General features: G+C 41.6%; 1 protein-coding gene across 1 annotated transcript in view; it reads right to left on the bottom strand.

The window, feature by feature from the left end:
- The window catches only part of LOC122808328, a 189,849-nt gene extending 187,591 nt beyond the window's left edge, over nt 1-2,258 (bottom strand). Inside the window, exon 1 of the mRNA XM_044079293.1 lies at nt 2,107-2,258. Within this exon, the coding sequence (XP_043935228.1) occupies nt 2,107-2,258 (152 nt within the window). The remainder of the gene's footprint in view (nt 1-2,106) is intronic.
- Between the last annotated feature and the right edge of the window lie 20,943 nt (nt 2,259-23,201).

Raw genomic sequence — 23,201 nt, forward strand, 5'->3', positions numbered from 1 at the left:
AAGTAGTAGTTCAGCCACTAAAATCCTCTCTAGAGCATCATGTTAAAGAAGATCACTTCATTTAAGCTTTTCCTTTTAATTACATTTTTGCAGGTCTCTTAGTAACTTTTTGTGGAGATGGGAAGTTAAAAATGACACACTTTAGACATATATTACCTTTTCAGTAACCTTTCCTAAAAACTGTGAGCTAGAAAATGTGAATGTCCACTCTCATCTTAGTTGACCTTTGCTTGGTGTTCTTGTTTTACTTAGGTCAATGGACTTTTAACAGCTGACAACATGGATAAAGACTGTAGGACAATGTGGCTTTTCCTTCATCTTGGACCTTACTTGCTATCACGTTTGATATACATAAGTACAATATGTGTAGTTAGCATTGCTGCATATGCTTCATAACATCAAGAAAATTCACATGTATGATTCTGCCCTGAGTATCATCATGTCCATAAACCGTCACGTTCTGCAGAAACAGAGCAATAGGAAATGCAATTGGACCACTGCATTTAGTAGCTTCTAGCCATACATGGGCATACAAAAAGCAGCACTGAAGGTAATCTGGTATATGTAGAGTTTCAATGATGCTGCTTTGTAGCCAGTATTACAACTGAGTTATTTTTTTATGATCCTCGCCAATGATCCCACAAGTGAAGAGTTTAAGAAAAGGTGCTTTATACCCTGGCTATCTCATCACTTCTCTGTTAGACAGCTGCATTCAAGAGAGTAATTTCTCTGCATTTGCTCATTCCTGGAGAGGACATATAGTGACTGACTAGGAAGAACTGTTATAATCCCTAAGGAACTGCATGAACTAACATTGCCCTAAGTAAAGCATAAATGCAAGGCAAAGGTCAGCTGAGATGAGAGCTGGCATTCACATTTTCTAGCTCATGAATATTTGGTCAAGGTTACTGAGAAGAAAGCGAGACCACTACTCCTAAGGTGATTAACAAACTCCTGATTGCTAGAGACCAATAGTTTTATTCAGTCCTAACCCACGCTCATTTCTTGGCTACATCTGTCATTGTCAACCATGGGATCTTGATAGAGTCCCTATGTCCTCACTGCAGACTTTCTGTCACCAACTTATTACTTTGTTGCACACATTTTGACAATAAAGAGGTCATTACTTCAGCTATTAATTATTCATTAGCCTTTTTTTTCTGCGTAGTGGGACTGTCTATTGCACCATTGTAGGTCTACACTTCATTTGCTATATGCTTCTTCTAAGAGTTGTCATTCAAGGTACAGGTAGGTATTTTCATTCTGTGCAGATGACACTGAGTGGTATTTGTCCTTTTTTCCAAGAAGTAACAAATGTAGAATCTCTTCAAGTCAATCTGGATACCACCCTTACAAGAAGGAATTTAAAACTTTTTCTAGCCAAGAATGAGGCCTTGGCCATTCATGCTATCTTAATGTCCTCTACTGCCTTTGACCTTACCTCAGCCATAGGTTAAGATGAGGAAGGCTTCAATTTATGTCCCAGGTGTAAAGTTTAGTAGTGGGCCTTGCTAATTTGTCACTGAGGCACCAGTACAGTCTCAGTCTTCTTATTATCATAAGAGAAGCATTACTAAATCAGGCATCTAATTCCTCATGAGTATGAAGTGATCACTTCATGTCTGGGCTTCTAACTTCTAACTGGGGCAAGCCAACACTGATCTTGAATACGTTTAACATGTGTAGACAGATCTCTAGAACACATGTACTATTTATCATGTGTATACAGATCTCTAGAACATGTACTATTTAATGTGTGCAGACAGATCTCTAGAATACATGTACTATTTAACATGTAGACAGATCTCTACAACACATGTACTATTTAACGTGTGTAGACAGATCTCTAGAATGCATGTACTATTTAACATGTGTAGACAGATCTCTAGAATGCATGTACTATTTAACATGTGTAGACAGATCTCTAGAATACATGTACTATTTAACATGTGTAGACAGATCTGTAGAATACATGTATTGAATGCCAAATCCAGTGTGATCACATGTACTCCTTTGTTGCTGGTTATGCACTTGTTTCTGGTGGCTCACATATTTACTCTAGGTCTTGGTTTTAACAGATGTAGCCTTTGACAGTATTAGTCTTACTTGGCTGAAATAATTGTTAGTTTCCTATCACTTAATTCACTCATTTTGTTCAGCCAACCCGAGACTGCTAGCGATTCCCAGGTTGCAAATTGCTCTTGCATGTGATCTTTTTTTTCAGCTGTAGAAACCATAACACTGAAACTGGCTGCCATGCCAGATTAGGTACAGCCCAATGATGGGGGTGATTCTATTATTTAATACAAATCTATTTCCTTAGATTTTTGGAACCTGATTATTCATCATTCACTTACCTACTTGTATGACATTTGGTAAACTGCAATTTTAAAGCTTTAACATTATCATATACATTATTATTTTGCATTTCATTCTTGTAACATGCTCTGGCATAGGAATAATAATAAATCTGATTTTTGAATATGAATGTTTGAAAGAAATTTTTGATTAGGTCAGACACATGCATGGTATTTGTTCTGTCATTAAGAATCAGATGTCAATCAGCTTACAGAGATTATTACAGGCACCAATGACTCTCTCAACACTCAAGCTCAGCAACATCCACCCCTCTGCTGTTCTCAGTGAATAGTCCCTTGCACTTAACTTTAATGAAAAATCAAGACTCACTTCATGATCGACATCTCAAAAGGAAGGACAAGCTTGTGTTTCCTATTTACATCAGTAAAAGGTATGACTACTAAAGGACATCTTCATTTCAACCTGGTTTAAAGCTCCAGAGAGCACCCCAGCACTACCAGGCTGCAATTCATACCATACATTTCGGCCACAAAACCCAAACCGAAATACAAAAGGTGGGGGAGTATTCATATTCATCAAGGATACCCACACCTCCAGGTTAGTGGCACAGCACAATGCTTCAGACATCATCCACGTGCAACTAACAATGGGCAAAACTGCTATTCAAATTATAGCTTGATACAGATCACCCACCATGTCCCAGGACCCCCACTCTGCATTCCTGGAAACACTGGGAAACATAAAGGTCCTACCAAACACCTTGATATTGGGTGATTTCAATTACCCAAACATTAACTGGGAGAACTACTCAAGTACAAACTCCCTTGCCCAACATTTCCTATAATTTATAAACTCAAATGCCCTGGATCAACTGGTCAACACCCCCACCAGAGATGACAACATATTAGACCTGGTCATCACCGACATGGACGACCGATATTCCACACCAGAGGTCAACCCCTTGCTGGTTAGATCTGACCATAAACTAATCACTTTGGATTTCCACATTCCGCCACCACCCCTGGTCAAAAAAACCACCGTGAAATACTTTTCAAAAGCAAACTTCACGTTATTTAAGACTGAGGTGGGAAGTTTCAAAGCCCCCATGCTAAAGGATAATGCTATCCAAGCTGCAAAATCCTTTACTAATGCACTCTATGGGCACCTACAAGAATCCATGGATCGTGCTATCCCAAACAAAACCAAGACTCACTCCTCCAAGAAAAGGAACCCAGTCAGGTGGACCCCTGCAATAAACAAGCTATACAATAGAAGGAGAAAACTAGTACAGAAAAGAGTAAAATCCCAAGAAGGAAAGACATCCCTGATCAGTATCAGCAAGAAACTATGTTCGCTCATAAAATCATCCAAGGCTAGCTTCGAAAGAAAAATTGCCATGGACTCCAAAGATAACCACAAGGCATTCTTTAGCTATGTCAAGAATCTAAGTGGCAATTCTCAAATCTGCTCAGAGTTAGTGCAGAATGGCACAACATACACTGAACCGACCATTATAGCCAACATCCTGGCAGACAGTTTCAGTGCAAACTTCACCCCCCTCTTACTCCCAAAAGGGCCCATAACTATACCAGAAGAATGTAGTGCCCCTGAAATCACAGACACTCAGGTTAAAATAGCCCTCTCCAAAGCCAAAAACACAGCATCAATGGGACCGGACGGTGTCCCAGGCTGCGTCCTACATGAGCTCAAAGATGAACTAACTCCTCACCTAAACACACTGTTTAAACTCAGCCTCTCCACAGGCTATGTGCCCACAGAGTGGCGCACAGCAACAGTTATTCCACTCTACAAAGGTGGAGCCACAACGGACCCCGGGAACTATCGCCCTATAAGCCTGACTAGCTTGGTCTGCAAAGCTATGGAGCACATCATCATGTATCTCATTAACAGAGACATTGGAAACCTCCAAACACTGGACCCTACCTAGTTCGGCTTTGTTAAGGGCAGATCATGCCTCCTAAACCTAGTGGACTTCTTTGAGACAGTTACCAAGGCTATAGATGAGGGAAAGGTGGTCCACACAGCCTATGTAGACCTTGCAAAGGCCTTCAACACCATTCCCCACTTAGGTATTATAGACAAGCTCACCAGCCTGTACATAAACCCCTACGTCACGAGATGGGTTGCCAACTGGCTCATGGACAGAACCCACATGGTAAGAGTTGCGGGAGCTAGGTCTGACTCTAAACCACTTACAGGTGGCATTCCCCAGGTCTCAGTCCTAGGACCCCTCCTGTTCAGCATATACTTCTCAGAGGTACAGGCAAGCACAGGAGGACTATGGCTGACCAAGTTCGAAGATGACTACAAACTAGGAGCTATAATTGACTCTCCGGCTGACACAGACATCCTCCAAAAGGGTCTCACTGAGACAGATACCTGGTGTCAAAACCATGGCCTCAAGCTAAATGCCAAAAAGTGCATAGTCATCCCCTTTGGAAAAAAACAAAGTACCCACAAACTACCACATAGGTGGTAGCCCCCTAAATACAGAAGACATAATAAGGGATCTGGGGACCCAAGTAGATAGCAACCTCTCCTTTGATAATCACATTGCCAAAGTGGTTAGAAAATCCTTCTATGTGGCCCACCTAATCACAAAAGGGTTTGCATCCAGATCTAAAAAGGTCATTGGCCCCCTCTATGCATCACTCACCAGACTCATCATAGAGTACAATGCCCCATTTGGAATGTACCTTACAAGACACCTGCAACAACTGGAATGACCACAGATGTACCTCACCAAGAGGATCACTGGCCTCAAGCAGATGCCCTAAGCAGCTCAACTGAAGAAACTCCAGCTGTACTCAGTTGCATACCACCTACTCAGAGGTGATCTCTGCTTGACATACAAGGCCATGTCCAACCTAGAATTGATGGAAATGCTCCACCTAAAGAAAACCATATCCCCCTCGAGCCACACGCTCCAGGGATCTAAACCTCACTACAACAATAAATAGGACATGCTGGAGGGATAGATTCCTGTCCCAAAGACTTCCCATGCTCTGGAACAAGATTCCAATCTACATTAGGCAGAGCTCCTTGCTAACCCTCTTCAAGAGAAACCTTGACGAGTGGATGGGAAACAGAAAGTTTATCCCAGGGATCACTTCAATGGCTCTGCTGGACAGAGGCACAGGGAACTAATCTAAGGGGGCGGCGAAAGCCAACACATTCTGTCTAGGCTTATAAATGCCTTCGGGCAGAGAGCCCAGTACCTACCTATGAACCTAAGTATTGGCACCCCTTGAATACATAACTATTAGAAGTCATCAATAAAGGGATGTCTGTCAAGCTGACTTCCTCCTAATAAGGAAAACAAAGCACTGGGGGTATAATCACTGATTGCAAAGCCATATCCAATGGCAAAACAGTAGGTCCACAGTGTAAACCACTGGTTGCCACAATTAGATGCAAGCAGTGTTAGATAAGGCTCAAGGTTAACAGAGATTAGGCTGATGACTTGGAGGTTTACTGGAGAAAAGGCACAAGAATTCATGGAAATAGTCAGAGATCTAGTACCTCAGGAAGAAAAGTAAATAGGTGGAGCTAAAAAAGAACTGCAGCACCGCAAAACAGCATGTGTGAGGACTATAGCACAATTATTTTGCTGAGCCAGGTATGGAACCAAGATGAATAAGGAAAGCTGGTGGTGGAATGCAAAAGTCCAGGAAATCATCAAAAGAAAGAAGCAGTGCAGTAGACAGTGGGAGATAGAAAAGACTAACCAGACTAAAAAGGAATACCGGCTGGTTAACAAAGAGGCTAAGAGAAGAGTTGTAATAGCAAAGAACAGGACATCAGAGGCACTCTAACAGCTGCTGGAAAGTGATTCAGTAGATGGGACAAATAAACTTTACCAGGTTGCAAGGCAAAGACAGAAAGATAAAGAAAATAGTCAGATACATTTCACTAGAAATCAAAGGCAGATGGAAACAGTATTTCTAGCAGCTTCTGAATGAAGAAAACCCCACAGAAGCTGTACTGCCCCAGGCACAGCCTACGATGAATGATGAAGAGAAGCCCACCCTAGAAGAAGTAAGAACAGCACTAAGGAAAATAAAGTCAGGGAAAGCAGCAGGCTCAGATGAGGTTACAGCAGATATGATCAAGATGTTGGGTGAAACAGGAGAGAAATGGCTCCTGAGGGTATTCATAGCAATGTGAAGAGAAATACATATCCTAAATGAATGGAGAATAAGCATACTAGTGCCAGTGTACAAGAACAAAGGGGACATCCACAACTGTGGGCACTACAGAGCTATCAAACACCTGTTACACTGCATGAAAGTTCTATAGAGGCTGATAGGTAAAAGAATATCCAGAACAGTGGAATGTAAGATGGCAGAACAGCAGGTTGGATTCAGATCAGGATGTGGCACAACTGACCTGATGTTTGCGGTGAAACAGACAGTTAAGAAGAAGCTAAAGATGTAGAAAGAGTCCAAGTGGGTATTTCTACACCTGAAGAAAGCAAATGACAAGATTCCAAAAAAAGCTGATTTGAGCAGTCCTGTGGTGGTTTGAAGTCCCAGAAACACTGGTAGAATTAGTACAGGCTATGTACAAGGACCCAGTGATTTGTGTACAAACAGTGATTGGATTCACAGAGAGTTTCCCAGTGGGGTTGAGTGTGCATCAGGGTTCACATCTGAGCCCAATGCTGTTCATACTGGTGATGGACTACATTAGCAAACAGGAAGGAGGGGACAGATCAACAAAGTTGCTGTATGCAGACAGCGTGGCATTAGAGACAGACTCTGATCAAGAATTTAAATAAAGGATAGGAGAATGAAATGTAAAATGGAAGGCACATGGGATGAAACTGAGTAAAGATAAGACAGTTGTAATGGCAGCAAATGTGAGAAGCCAGAAGAAGCTGAATTGAGATAGACAGAAAAATAATGGAACAGATTAACAGCTTCAAATACCTGGGAGGGTTGATTGAGGAGAAAGGAAGTCTGAATAAGGAGGTCAATGCTAGAATCATAAGGGCTGCAGCCAACTGGCACAGAATGTCAGACACAAGAATGCCAAAGAAGCTGAAAAGTAAAGTGTATAAAACAGTGGTGTGACCAGCACTACTGTATGGTACAGAAACCTGTGCAATAAAGGAACAGCAGTTGAGGAAGCTAAAGGTGATGGAGGTGAAGTGCCTGGGATGGGTAGTAAGATGTACACTGTGGAGCAGATGAAGAAATGAGGGCATCAGACAGAAGCCAACATAGGTCCAATTGTAGAGAAAGTCAAAGAGAACAAATTACAGGGGTTTGGACATGTAGAAAAAAGCAGAAGACAATCTGGTGAAGAAGACTTGAGACAGACAGGAAGAAGGAAAGAGGAAAAGAGGGCATCTAACAAAGAGATGGATGGATTGTGTGAGAGAAGACCTGTGACAGTCAGGCATGACTGTTGAAGAAGGTAGGAGAGTGGCACTGAACTCAGAGAGAGATGGTAACAGTTTATACAACACACCGACCCCATGCAGAAAATGTGAAAAAGGGGGTTATGACGATAGTGATGATGATGATGATGATGTCTGGCATCAAATCGGTTGTACAGAGAAATGGGGACTGAAAGCTTATCAGCATACTAAATCTATCGATAGCATATATCTCCCTCAGAAATATTTATGGCAGCAAAAGACAAGTGCCTAAATAACCAGTTGGTTCAAGATGATTTCCTGTAGTATTTGTAAGTGATGTTTTCTGCCATGTTTGCAGCTGGTGATGACAGTGACCCACACTGGAAAACGTTCGGGAATTATGTCTACTCAGCATGTGCTGAAGCCATTGATTACATCACTTGATATCATCAAGACAATTCTGAAAAAAGTATGCAGTAATTCTAGGTATAGTCAACAAGAAAAGAAGAATTCAGTACACAAGGTAATATGACATCTTGTAATGGCAAAAATAAACAATCTTACCATGAACTTAGGGCAGATGTTCAGTGAAAGAATATGGTCACCAAAAGCAACTGGCAGTAAGACAGGTAGAAAGAGGTTCTCCTCAGTATTAACACATATGACGTATGGAGCATTTACAAGAACTTAAGTTACAGGCTGTCAGGGTCATTTTCAAATTATCTTCATTTTAGTGCTTACTTCTTAGGCACTATTGCAAACCGAATGAAACACAAAATGAAAACCAACAGAAATGACTAAACAATTAAATGCTGCTATACAATCAGCATGCCAAGACATACCCAAAATAAATTATACAAATGTGCTATTAATGTATTGTTAAATGAATACAAATGCTTATAATTTCTGTAAAGTCCGGAAATATGCAGTTACCAAAATTAAACTGAATAAAATTTGGAAACAGATACAGTTTATTTATTTATTTTATATTTGTTGACCGGGAGAGTCCAACTGGATTACAAGTCCATTTTCAGTGGAGGCCCAGGGGGAAAGCTCCAAGAGAACAATTTTTTACAAAACATAGTTTTAAGGACAGACTTTTGACATACAATTTCCATAGAAGAGACTTTGACATACATATTAACTGACAGATAGGATACATTCATTCTCTACAATATTAATATGAAATTTTAGAAGATATTCCTAAGTTTAGGATTCCTGTGATAGATTTACTATTAGAGTAAAAGCAGAGACGTAGAATGAGGCTCTGAGAGAGCAGATGATGCTCGCTATAGTTGAGAAGGATAACAAATTGATTTACTATATGTCTTCGCCTGGTTTTAGTTGAGAAGGATAACAAATTGATTTACAATATGCCTTCTCCTGGTTTTAGTTGCTTATGGAAAGCACAACATTGTCGGGTAGTTTTCCCTAACTCCTGGAGAGATGGGATGAGGAGTAGATTAACAGTCCTAAGTGGGTACAGTACTATGATTGGTTGGCTTAGCAGAGTTATTTAAGTTAGGCGAAGTGTTCTAATGAGACATTAGCCAGGGGGGATACAGGAGCACAGTCGATTATTCAAAAAATGAGTTTTAACAAGTTTCTTGAACTGTGATGGGGATTTGTTGTCAGTTATGTGGGCAGGAAAGGAGTTCCACGTTTTTGCTATACAGTGGCTGTAGACCGACTTACCAACTTAATTGTTATATTTGGTTACTTTGAGGAGGTTTTGTGTGCTAGACCTCAAGGGCCTGGCGGTTGTATAGGGTTGCAAAAGGTTTTGTAGGGCTTGGGTGTTTTCAGAGTTATGTATTATTTTGTGGGCTAGTGGTAGTTGATTGAGTTGAAGTAGTAGTGGTAGTTCTAGCCAACTGAGTTTTTTTAGGCATTCACAGTAATGTGTTCTGATGGGAGAGGTTGTAGCAAATTTGGCTGTCTTATTATAACAACTATCAAGTTTGTTTAGGTCCCGATTGTTTCAGAGTTATGTATTATTTTGTGGGCTAGTGGTAGTTGATTGAGTTGAAGTAGTAGTGGTAGTTCTAGCCAACTGAGTTTTTTTAGGCATTCACAGTAATGTGTTCTGATGGGAGAGGTTGTAGCAAATTTGGCTGTCTTATTATAACAACTATCAAGTTTGTTTAGGTCCGATTTGCGGAGATTTCTAAGCACCAGGGAGGCATAAAGCAGGGTGGATAATAGGTGAGTCCTCGCTATTGTAGTTTTGGAGTAGTCAGTGAGGAATTTTTTATTGTGATACAGTAGGCCAAGTTTTTTATATACTTTTTTTACATTTCTAGAAATATGTAGGTCAAATCTAAGGTGATTATCTATTTCAACCCCTAAGAGTTTGGTATGATTTGTGGGGGTGATTGTGGTCTTGTTAAAGGTGGAGATGAAGAAAGAGTCAGTGGAAGGAGTGGCTCTGTGGGAGCTACTGAGTACTAGCTTTGTTTTACTTGGGTTCAGAATGAGCCTTTGGTTTGCCATCCAAGTTTCTGCTAGGGAAAAGCATTCTTGAGTTAGGGAGTGAAGGATGTCCATTGATTTGGCTGCACATATTATGGTGGTATCATCTGCATATTGCACTATTGAGGCTTTAGTAATACTGTTTGGGAGCTGATTGGTGAAGAGGGTAAAAAGAAGTGGCCCAAGGATGGAGCCTTAGGTACTCCTGGGGAGACTGGTAGGGAGGGGGAGAGTTGGTTTTGCTGCATAACAGCTTGTTTCCTTCCCTCTAGGTAGTTTTTGCACCAAGAGATGGCAGGGGTGGTAAGGTTTAGAGTTGCTAGTGAAAGAAGGAGTTTATTGTGGTTAACCATGTCAAATGCTTTGGACAAGTAAGGAAGATGGCAGATACAAGGAGTCCCATTGTTTCTGTGAGTATTGACAATGTTGGTGAATTTTGTTAGTGCGGTGGTGGTGCTTTGGAAGGGTCTAAAGCCATGCTGTTGTGTTGCTATTAGATTATTTTCTAGGAGATATTTCATTAGTAGCTTGTGTATTACCCTCTCTAAAATTTTAGATAAAGGGGGTAGTTTGGCTATAGGGCGGTAGTTATTGAGTTCCAGGGAGGTTCCCCTTTATGTAGCGGGATGATATGTGGTATTTTCTATAGCTTGGGTACTATACACTTGGAGATGGATCTATTAATTAGGATGGAGACAGGATATGATATGTTTAAGCAATCCAACATACATTATTTGGCTGACTCGTTAACAATATATTATAAATGCAAATGAGGACAAATAAGGCAAAGTTCCAAATCAGTGTACTATTATTTCATTTACTGACATATTGTTTACCAGGAAAGTATTAATGTGACGAAAGTATCCATTTCCAGGGGATGACCAGTGACAAAAGCTCCAGATACATCAAAAGTATAGGGCTGAGAGTATATAAAAATATCAAACATGTTAAATAAAAATGCATAAATGCATATTTTTAGAAACAAAGAATACAGTATAATATACATTAGCTAAATGGGTTCAAAACCCAAAGCAATCAAATATGCAATGTTATATAAGACAGTCAGTAAGGATTTATACTAAAGGTATAAGAGAGAGTGGAGGGACGAGATAAATGGATAGGCCTTAGAAATGGGCAGTAAGTGAATAAGGTTATATTAACAGTAGAATGAAAGGCTAGAAGGACAGCAGAGGCATTAAAAGACCATAAAGTTATTAGTATTAGAGTACTAGACAGGAAGATGAGAGCAACAACTGGTTAGTAGTGAAAAGAAGCATGACAGGTAAATTGGAGCTAAAGAGTTTAGCTGGTTAGCAGAGGAACGGAGCCAGCATTTGGACAGGAGTTCCTTTAGTGAATGTTTAAAGGCAAGGAGTTTTGAGTTTGGATGGTAAATGTTACGGAGTTGCAGCTTTTAACTACAGAATAGGAGTAGAGACTTTCTTTGTCCAGATGATTTATTGGGTTTATGAAGTGAAAGAAGTTGTTTGTCCTCAGAATGAAGTGTTATTTTGGAGAGGTAGAGTGGAGGGTGGAGCTGAGGGCAAGGCAGGCTGCAGGTTTATGAATGATGCTGTGGGTAATTATAAACTGAATATAAAGTAGCACTCAAATGGTCAGGTATTCACTCATACTGCAGGATAAGCATTTGGCTCAATGGAGTCTACTGTCTGATGAAACAGTAAAAATAATGTCAGAAAAAGAACCCAATGAAATTCACAGAATGCAAAATAAAAATATAGTAATCTCTACAATGGACAATTAGGCAGTATCCCAACCAACAAAAATTCCATACACTTTCAGGGCATCCAAGATGTTCACACAAAAAATGTATACTTCCTAGGTGAAGATCACTGATAAAAACTGACAGCAGGCAGCTTCCGATAAAATCTTACAACTGCAGTATACCATCCAAAAGATGTACAGATGGCAGAAATTTAAAAAATATATTTCTTTCTGCCCAAGGTGCATATTTAGAAATTTAAAAGGCACAGAGCAATAAGGAACAAATACGTTGCAACATTACAGTGTTGCAATACTTGGAAATGGGAAGCTAGCCCAAATGGACTTCCTGTATAGTGAGTACAGTGCTGTGACACAGAAGTAGTGAGTGGAATGGAATGGGATGTTGTTAACACCAGCAAGAGACATTGGTCAAGATAGGCAAGGATGCAGTTCCTAAACAACAGTTAGCCAATGACTACTGTGCTGTCAGGAAGAGGGGGGCTGTTCTTAAAAAAGGTGTCTTTTGAAAGTTGTTGTGTTGTGTCCCCTTTTAATGAAATGCAATGCAAATTACTAAGATCTTGGATGAAATAATGCATCATTCCACCCCCCCCCCCAAAAGAAATGCTCAGTTCCCACTGATGACTATACCTCTGACTTGTTAATAAGCTGCTTCCTGTGCTAAGGTTACATGATTTGAATCATTTTAGTCTGGCAGTTAACACAGAGGATTAAATCTCTGACTTGTTAATGAACTGCTTCTCTTTGACCTTCATTTGCCTGCTGTATGACTTTGGACAAGTCATTTAACCAAACAGTGCTTTGGGGCAATTGAGAATTTGAGTTAGTCTTCTTAATAGTGTCCACGATGGCATATTTAGCAACTACCTATGCACCCAAACATAAGCTGGTGGGAGGTTGGTGGGTTAAATGCTAAAGTATGCTTTCCCCTTTGACAAAAGTACATAGAGGAAACTTAGAGGACACACACAGGCTTAAGCCATGGAGGGTAGAGTCAACCATGTATTTATTCCCGGAGGAATGGAACAGGCAATGACATTTCCATCACAACTCTTCCTCTTGGAAGCCTAGAAATGAGATTGCCTCCCTAAGTTATCCAGAATGTGTTCCAAAATCAGTCTGCACAGCTGATGGTGAGAAAAGAATTGCACGAGCAGTTTTCATTATGGAAGATCAATTATAAGAAGATAGAGGTGGTGGGGTGGTGCAGGCTGTTTGCTCAAAACTTTCTTTTCAAAGAAATATGAATGGAACATGTGTTTCATGTTCTTTATTCAACAGATTAGAGAATGGGCAATCTGTACATTAAACCTTGATTGGAGAACGAACGTGAGTGAGTGAGTGAGTGAGTGAGTGAGTGAGTGAGTGAGTGAGTGAGTGAGTGAGTGAGTGATAGATAGACGAGACATGTACCACTGACTGCAACAGGCAGTCCATCAGCATGGATTTGTTACACATTAAGAGTTATGAAACTGAAGGACAGGCATTTGACTAACTTTAATCCTCAGTGATTTTATCAAAGAAATAAAACCATTGACAGTAAAGTGGATGGGGTGGGGGTGAAAGAGCTGCAATGCTTGCGGTGTGTGTGTGTGTGTGTGTGTGTGTGTGTGTGTGTGTGTGTGTGTGTGTGTGTGTGTGTGTGTGTGTGTGTGTGTGTGGTGTGTGTGTTTGTGTGCTCAGAAGGAAAAAATCTGTGGATAAACAAATGGCTGTTAGCTGCTGTGTGTGTGTGTGTGTGTGTGTGTGTGTGTGTGTGTGTGTGTGTGTGTGTGTGTGTGTGTGTGTGTGTGTGTGTGTGTGTGCATTTTTCTATGTTTACGTGTACGAGTATATATGTCTGTGCTTCTGAATGTGTGTCTGTGGTGTAGGCATTAAATACTTAAATAACTTACATTTTGGAAGTAAAATACTTTTTCTGACAAAAATTACATATAGCAAAGCAACATTAGGTGGAGGAACTATTTTACATCAAAAATATAATATACATATACATATATATATATATATATATATATATATATATATATATATATATATATATATATATATATACAGTAATAAAAAAGGCACAATAATTTAAGAAATATCCCATTCTCTAAGTGCAGTATTACCTTCCAAGGAGTGTTACTGTGGAAATAAAGCCCTTTCAGGGGTATAGAGGCCCTCCAGCTGTGGTGTCAGACCTCAGAATACCCCTGGGCATGCGTTATTTTCACAATAACACACATACTCTTTTGTTCTTCTTTCGGCTTTTCCCTGTTTGGGGTCACCACAGCGGGCATTATTACTTGCTTAACAAGTATGCGGTATGGAGGGATGGTGAATTACTGCATATTTTTTGAAAAGTATTGCAAGTCTGTTACACATTTTATAATTGTATGCCAGGCCTGGTCTGAACTCACAACTCACAACTGTTGTCCTAAATGAAAGCTACATACACGCACGTGCGCAGGTGACCGCCCACACATACACACTCACACACACACACACACACACACACACACACACACACACACACACACACACATAAACATGTAGACACACCACACACACTTTAAGCTGAACTATATAAGATGGCCACAGAAAAGGATGTCTGACCTATTGTTAACATGGTATAATCAAGCTTCAGTGGGAGCATGGTGAGTGAAAAGGTGAATAATTTAAAAGTTGCTTTCATTTCCAGATACAATAAAGATCTGAAATTGCCATGGATTTAGATGCCCACTGTCTTGCTGAAACCAGACTTCAAAATATGAGTGTTGATATTAAAAGAACATTTAAATCCATTGATCCTTAAACTGGTGTCATATACTCAGGCGAGTGCTAATAAAAAAGAAGAATGAACAAGACAAGCTTCTTATCATGTTACGCAGAGATAATACTGCTAAGAGTGTTATAATCAAGTTCCTATTGGATTTTACAATTCCTTTTGACTCTTGTTTGAAATATATTCACAAGATATTGATATGCTATATTTGACTACCCATTTTGAAGGTGGGTTACTGCTATCTGTAGAAACCATAGCCTTACAGCATTAACATGCTGCCCCTACCAAATTTAATTTTATTAAGAGGGGCAATGGAAGAGCAGGTTCTTGTCACCCCTAACCAGGAAAAGCTGAAAGACACAACAACAACAACTGGAGCTGGAGCCATTTTGCAACTTGGCCAAAGATGGATGCACTCCGACTGTGCCACTGTGGAAGGAACACACTTCTTCTGACAATATTGTACTATGAAGATGCTATGACTAACATTGGATTGAGAGGTAGCATTCATCCTGTATAGTAGCAGGGAAAGTGCTGGGACATACAAAGAATATTGGTAAGTCAGACTGCATGCCATTTAATGAAATATTATTTTCTCTACCTCCAGTCCCATCTAGATTATTAGGCTCTGATAAGTTGATATGATTCTTATTTAGAGCCATGCTAATGCAAATTTATGTTGATTATGCAACGTTAGTACTTAAAGTCAGACAGAGTTCCTAGATGGCTAGGATGGTACATTCTTTATCCCTAGCATTTAAGAGTGTTGGCAGGTAAGACAATGGTTGCCCTTTTGGCTTTGTGGATCAGGCAGGACCTACTAGGCACACCTTTTTCAAAGAATTTTTAATTTTCAAAAATAGTACTATGCAATTTATATGGGCTGAAAAGTAGCCAAGCTTTAAACAGGTAGTCCTGTTTCCAGTCAAATGTTAGGAGGGAAGACCGCAATGTATGCACACATTGACTTACATAAACTACATCATCTAGGTTCTTAATTTTGAGAATCACTTGACATGTCAGGAATAACACATCTTAATGAAAGCCATGATGAGCAATGTGGATACTTTTTACATACAACATGTATTGTGTCAGAACAAACAGTGCAAAGAGTTCTTAGAGATTTCTAAGTGGTAACTGGTAGGTAGTGAGATTGCCAGATGGTAAAACTGGAATGATAAAGGCTTTTATAGAGTGAAGGATTTTGGGACTGTTGGAATAGAGGAGATAGATTTTTTCACCTATCCATAAATGTTGCACAGATTACCAGGGAGACATTTTTGGTATCTTGCAAATCTGCCATGAAGTGGAACAGCTGAAGGAAGGGTCTTGTACCATCTTTGGGGCATAGAGGACTTTGGCTGTGTCCTAGATGACTCAAGTTTGAGTAACAGTGCAGTTACCCAAAGGGAGGGCTGGCATGAGCAGCCAACAACAGCTGACTCAGCCTTTGGGTAGATAAAGACAGTCTGGGCTGCTGCATTACTGATGGTAGGCAGGACAATGTATTGCAGTAAAGCAGTAAAAAAGGTCGAGATGCATCCAGCCAGCCGGCAGCTGAGTCACATCCTATAGGATGACCTGAGACATACCTCCCTGGACTACATGAAAAGAGCCATGGAGGAGTTGTCCGATCTTGTAGCCCAGGCAAGTATGACCCTAGCCCTGAGTAGCATCCTGCCATCACCCAGAATGATACCACAATACAAGGACAAAATGATTGACTTCAACAATTAGCTAAGCTTCTGGTGTCAGTCTAAGGGGATCCAGTATCTGTCTGCCTGGGATGGCATGATCGACAAACCAGGATGCTTTGCCAGAGATGGCCTGCACCTGTCACCCTTGGGATTACGGATACTGGCTAAGCCTCTTGCCACCCCTATAGTGCCTTTTTTAGGCAAGATTCAAATGACAAATTCACCACCATAACAGGTACAAGCAAGCAAAATCTGAGGGTAATGCTACTTAATGCTAGAAGTCTAAACTTCAAAATGCACTCACTCGAGGCACTCCTTAAAATGGAGAACATCGACATCTGTGCAGTGACAGAGACCTGGTTCAAAGCTCCAGAGAGCACCCCTGCATTACCAGGCTATAATTCATACCACACCATTCGGCCACCTAACCTGGACTGAAACACTAAAGGCAGAGGCATGTCCATATTCATTAAGGATATCCACACCTCCTGGCTAGTTGCTCAGCATAATGCATCAGAGATTATCCAAGTGCAACTAACTCTGGGCAAGACCACAATCCAAATTGTAGCTTGCTACAGATCCCCCACCATGCCCCAGGATTCCCACTCCTCATTTCTTGATACACTGGAAAATATTAGGGTACAACCTAGCACCCTAATAATGGGCAATTTCAACTACCCCACCATTAACTGGAAAAAGTACTCATGTACCAACTCTTGTGCTCAACGTTTTCTGGAATTCATAAATTCCAACGACTTGGATTAATTTATCCACACCCCCACCAGGGGCAGCAATATCCTAGACCTGGTCATTACCAACATGGGCAACCGGTGTTCCACACCAGAGGTCAATTCCTCATTGGTCAGATCTGACCACAAGCAAATCACCCTAGACATCCACATCCCACCCCCATTAGGGAAACCACCGTAAAATAATTTTCCAAAGCCAACTTCATGCTTCTTAAGACAGAAGTGGCAAACTTCATGACACCCATGCTGATGGACAATAGAGGTACAACTGCTGAATCCTATACAATTGTACTTTATAAGCACTTACACGAGTGCATGGATCGTGCAATCCCTAACAGAACCAAGATGTTATCCTCCAAAAAAAGGAAGCCAATCTGGTGGCCCCTTGCCATAAACAAACTCTACAACAGAAAGAAGAAACTGTTGCAAAAAAGAGTAAAATCCCATGATTGGTGGAACTCCGTGGTCAGCCTCAGTAAGAAGCTGAGATCCCTCACAAAATCCTCCAAAGCTAGTTACGAAAACAAAATCGCCACTGATTCTAAAGACAACCACAAAGCATTCTATAGCTATGTCAAGAATCTCAATGGCAATACTCAGATCTGCTCTGAGTTACAGCACAATGGCACTAAATATACAGAACTAACTGATATTGCCAACATCCTGGCAGATAGGTTCAGTGCTAACTTTACCCCTCTCTCATCCCCTAAAGGACGCATCTCTATACCGGAAGAATGCAAAGTTCCTGTAATCACAGCTGCACAGGTAAAAAACACACTCTCCAAAGCCAAGAACACAGCATCCATGGGACCTGACAACATTCCAGGCTGTGTTCTACGTGAACTACAGAACGAACTGGCACCCCATCTAAGTACCATGTTCAATCATAGCCTCACCTCAGGCTTTGTGCCCACTGAATGGTGCACAGCAATGGTTATCCCACTCCACAAAGGGGGAGTCACCACAGACCCCGGGAACTACCACCCCATTAGCCTGATGAGCCTGGTCTGCAAGGCTATGGAAAGTACAGTTGTGTACCTACCATAAATGTAGATGTTCGAGTGTATTCACTGTTGCAGTCATTACACTTGGGTTATCCTGCTGGCAGGCTACCCGCAGTCAGCCTGAATTCCAAAGTCCTGGTCCGGCGTCGGTTGCTGTCACCTCTTCCCTGATGTTAGTGCACCAGGGGTGCAGCCGATGCCATTTTCTTCAGTTTTTCTTGCCCCAGATGTCAGGTGCCCCCAAAAGGGTAGGCTAAAAATTCTGCTCATAAAAAAGCATGCACTAACATAAACATTACCTTCATCTGCAAGCAAATACACCACATAGGTTGTATAGAATAGAGAAGTACAGATAAGTCCCAGCAATGAAAGGGGGATGGTGGGAGGGTAACCTGGACTGCAACAGTGAATACACTCGAACATCTACATTTATGGTAGGTACACAACTGTACTATGTTCATCGTGCTTCACTGTTGTAGTCATTACACTTGGGTTGAATCCCAAAGCTGAGGTTAGGTGGTTGGGCCTAAATAGAATTAGGAGTGGCTATAAGGCCCTGCAGAACTGCAGTGGCAAAGCCTGCTCTGGATTTAGAGTAAAGAGGTAAGTGGTAGTGCTTTGTAAAAGTGTGCACTGAAGTCCAAGTTGCAGCCTCCAAAATGTCCTTGGTTGGTACTCCTCTGAGGAAGGCTGCTGAAGTGGCTGCTGCTCTGGTTGAATGTGGCCTAATGCCCTTAGGCACTGATTTGCCATGTTGTGAATAGCAGAAACGAATGCAGTGGCCTATCCATTTTGAAATAGTCTGCTTTGAAATAGCTCAGTCTTTGTGAAAGCTTTAGTTTTGTCCAAGTAAAAGCGTAGCTGTCTGTGTATGTCCAAAGAATGCAGAAGTCTCTCCCCCTTATTCGGTGGGTTTGGATAGAAGGTGGACAAATGAATGGTTTGGTTAAGAGCCACACTGGACACTACTTTAGGCATAAATGTTGGGTTTGTCCTTAGAGAAACCCCATCCGGATGGAAAATAATAAAAGGTTCCGCAGCCATTAATGCCTGTAACTCTGAGACTCTTCTTGCTGAAGTTATTGCTAGGAACAGAACTGTTTTCCATGATAAGTATTTTATCTCAGCTGTATTGGCTGGCTCAAAAGGAGGCAGTGTGAGCTTTTCCAAGACAAAATTGAGGTCCCATGCAGGTATTGGAGCTCTCCTTGGAGGTCTTATGTTTTTGGCACCTCTGAGGTACTGCTTTAGCAGTGAATGTGAAAAAATAGGTGGGTCCGTATTGTAATGAGCTGAAATGGCAGAGGCATGTATCTTAATTGATGAGAAGGATAGGCCTTTGTCCAGCATCTCAGTTAGGTATTGTAAAATCTGAGGAATATTTGGTACAAGAGTGTCCATTCCTTGTGCCTGGTTCCAAGCACAGAATCTCTTCCATTTTTCTGCATAAGATTTTCTGGTACTGGGCCTCCTGGCCTCCAAAATAACATCCATAACTGCTTTAGAGAGAGGTGTGTTCTGAATGGTTGCATTATCCGCCATGCAGCCAGATTTAGGGTTCTGAGTTGGCTGTGCAGGATCTGATTGTTTTGTTGGGTCAGTAAATGAGAAATTTGAGGTAATGTCCAGTCTGGGCCTTGAGACAAGCTCTTTAGGATTGGGTACCAGTGCTGGCGTGGCCAGTCTGGGGAAATCAGTATCATTTTTGGCTTCTCTTGTCTGACCTTTAGGAGTACCTTGAGAAGGAGAGGCAGTGGAGGAAAGGCATATACTGTAAGGGTTTTCCAGCTGAATGATAGGGCATCCACTTTCCATGCTTGTTTGTGATAAGTCCTTGTGCAGAATCTCTGTAGTTGGCAGTTGTGAGGGGAGGCAAATAGATCTATGTCTGGGCATCCCCATTTCCTTGTTATCATGCTGAAGATTTGTGGATCTAGTTTCCACTCGTGAGGATCCATGAGGTTTCTGCTTAGTTCGTCTGCCAGAGTATTTGTCTTTCCTGGCAGGAATTGTGCTTGCAGGTGTACTTGATAAGTCAATGCTGTGTTCCACAAAGTCATGGCTTGTCTGCAGAGGGGGTAGGAATGTGTGCCTCCTTGCTTGTTTATGTACCACATGACTGTAGTATTGTAAGTCTTTATCAGCAGTTGTCCTGGATGAAGTAGATCCTTGAAGGCTGTCAGGGCATTCTGTACAGCTAGCATCTCTTTTTGATTGATATGAAGATGCATTTGGCTTGCGAGCCATGTGCCATGAATACATTTTCCTGCCATGTGGGCCCCCCAGGCATAATCTGATGCATCTGTTGTTAGTGTCTGCCTGGCCATGGGTAAAGTGAATGGCTGTCCCTTGTTGTGGTGACAGGCCTGTGCCCACCATCGAAACTCCTGTTGCAGGCAGGGAATGAGGGTAATTAATGTTTCCAGGCTGTGGCAATGTTGAGTCCAAACACCTTTTAGATACCATTGTAGTTTCCTCATATGCAGTCTTGCATATGGAATTAGCAGAATGCAGGATGCCATGAAGCCCAAAGCCTGCAGATTTTTTCTTGCAGATAACTGGGTCTTTGTTGCTATCATTTTGAAGTAAGAAGTCAGTTGCCTTTGTTTGTCTGGTGTGAGATAAGCCATCTGGGCAGTTGTATTTAAGCTTGCACGCAGGAATATTATCTCTTGAGAGGGTACTAGTTTTGATTTCTTTTCGTTTACTGTGTACCCTAGGCAAATTAGTAATCTCTTTACAAACGCCAAATGCTTCAGTAGAATGTCCTTGTTCTCTGCTTGAATAAAGCAGTCATCCAAGTAAGGATATATTTGTATTCCTCTTTGTCTGCAAAATGCAATTACTGATGCCAGGCATTTTGTGAAGGCTCTGGGTGCAGTAGATAAGCCAAAGGGCAGTGCAGAGAATTGGTAGTGTATTGAGCCAGCTATGAATCTGAGGTATCTTCTGCAAGATTGTCTGATTGGGACATGCAGGTATGCCTCTTTGAGGTCCAAAGTTACAAGCCAAGCCTTCTTGCCCAGCATGTGCAGAAGCTGCTGCAGAGTCAACATTTTGAATTTTGGAACGTCCAGAAAAGTGTTTAGAATAGACAGGTCCAGTATTGGTCTCCAGGCTTTGTCCTTTCTGGGTACCAAGAAAAGTCTTGAGTAAAATCCTTGTCCCTGCTCTTGCTGTGGTACTCGCTGAATAGCCCTCATGTCCATGAGGGATGAAACTTGTTTTTGTGCCTCTGCCCATTGATTGTGTGGCAGGTCTGGCATATCTTTTGTCTTTGGAAGGGTGTGAAAGTGGAACCTGTAGCCCTGAGACACTATATTCAAGACCCATTTGTCCTGGGTGATCATGTGCCAATTTTGTGAAAAAAAGTGCTAGGTTTCCCCCCTAAGGGTGCTGACAAAAGATAAGTGCTTGGCATTGGCAGAGAAAAGTCATTGTGACTGTTTCCTATATGGCTGTGATTTGTCTTCTCTGCTTTTGGAGGTAGAAGCACCCCATTGTTTAGGCCTGTATGAGCCTTGGGGCTGGGATCTGCCTCTAGGGTGTCTGTATCTGCCTCTTTGTGGCCTGTCAGACACTGGAAAGGGCCAATTTCTAGAAGGCCAGTTCCTGCAAAATATGGGTGGCTGTACCTGTAGGAAATCCTTAACTGTCTGCATAGATTTCACTTTATCCTCCATTTTCTTCAACACCTCTTCTGCCTTAACACCAAACAAAGTATCATGCTGTAATGGAGCATACAATAATTTAGCTTTAACATGATCAGGCAGATTCTGTTCCTCTAACCAAGCATGCCTTCTAATGACAGAACCCGTAACAGCGGCCTTGCAAGAGGCCTCCAGTGAATCAAAACCACATTGCAAAGTATGCTTTCCCACTTGTTCAGCTGCATGCAATAAATCCTGCGTTTCCTTGTTATCAGAACATTCAGAATTTGTCAACATTTTCTGTTTTAGCAGTGACATTAAGTATTGCTGATATTTAAGCATATCAAACTGACAATTTAAAGCCCTTACAGCCAAGGTAGCAGAAGTGTAAACGTTTTTCCCCCATCTGTCCAGTGCCCTAGAATCCCTATCAGAGAGGACAGGGTTTTTTGCGGTGGAAGCCTTGACCCCTTTGGGACCCTGAGATAAACTTTCTGGGTCAGCAGCAGGGTTTTTATATAGAAATTTATGAAAGTCTGGAACCCTGTAGTATCTGTCTGGCTTAACAGATGCAAGGGGTGAAGAGTCAGGAGACAGGCCTGACTCTGAAAATACATCATCTACAATGTCTAGAACAGGTGGAATAGCTAGAGGTCTGTGCTGAGGTAGTAAAAGAAAGTCTCTGAGCCTTTTCTTAGATTCTGAGTAATCTTGGCTCTTCCAGTGAAAATGCTCCCTCATGGTATGCAGGGTTTCCCCAAAAGAATAATCCTCAGGAGGAGAGGCTGAAGGAATAGATTCTTCAGCATCAGAATCCTCATAGGGAGGAAGAGAGTATCCCTGTTCAGAAGAGGAGTCAGAGGAAATGGAAACCTGATCAGAAGAGTCATATTCTGTCTCTTGCATAGGCCTCTTATCAGGAGGGGGTTGGGAACCCCTGATCAAAGTAATTAGGTCTTCGGCCATTTTAAGCATCTGTTTCTTAGGCATGGAAGTCTGTCCAGGAGAATGCTGTACTTGTTTATTTGTCTTTAGAGCTGTTTTAGTCTTTGCCTTTGAAGCTGAGGTTGGCTTGACATATAACTGTGTAGGTCTGAAAACGCCCTCTGAAGCCAATGCCTGCTCAGCGGCTCTGGACCCATCTGAGGGAATAGTTTCCAAGTGTCCAATACCTTGAGTATCCATAGGCCTAGTCGGCTCCATGTGGGAGTTTGAAGCGGCCTGTGGCTCTGAGGTAGCGGGCGTCAGGGGCTGCAAAAGTGCCTCACTGAGAACTGGCGAACTGGCGACTGGCCTAGTGGATGCCTTGTCGTCGGTTTTGGACCTCGGATGCCTGTCCTTTTCCTTTTCCTTGCACTTTTTATAAACTCTGGTCGTCGGTTGTTCCGACGGCATTATATAATTAAAT

The sequence above is a fragment of the Protopterus annectens genome, chromosome 8.part0 (genome assembly GCF_019279795.1).
Source record: "Protopterus annectens isolate FY-2018-M chromosome 8.part0, PAN1.0, whole genome shotgun sequence".
NCBI lineage: Eukaryota > Metazoa > Chordata > Ceratodontiformes > Protopteridae > Protopterus > Protopterus annectens.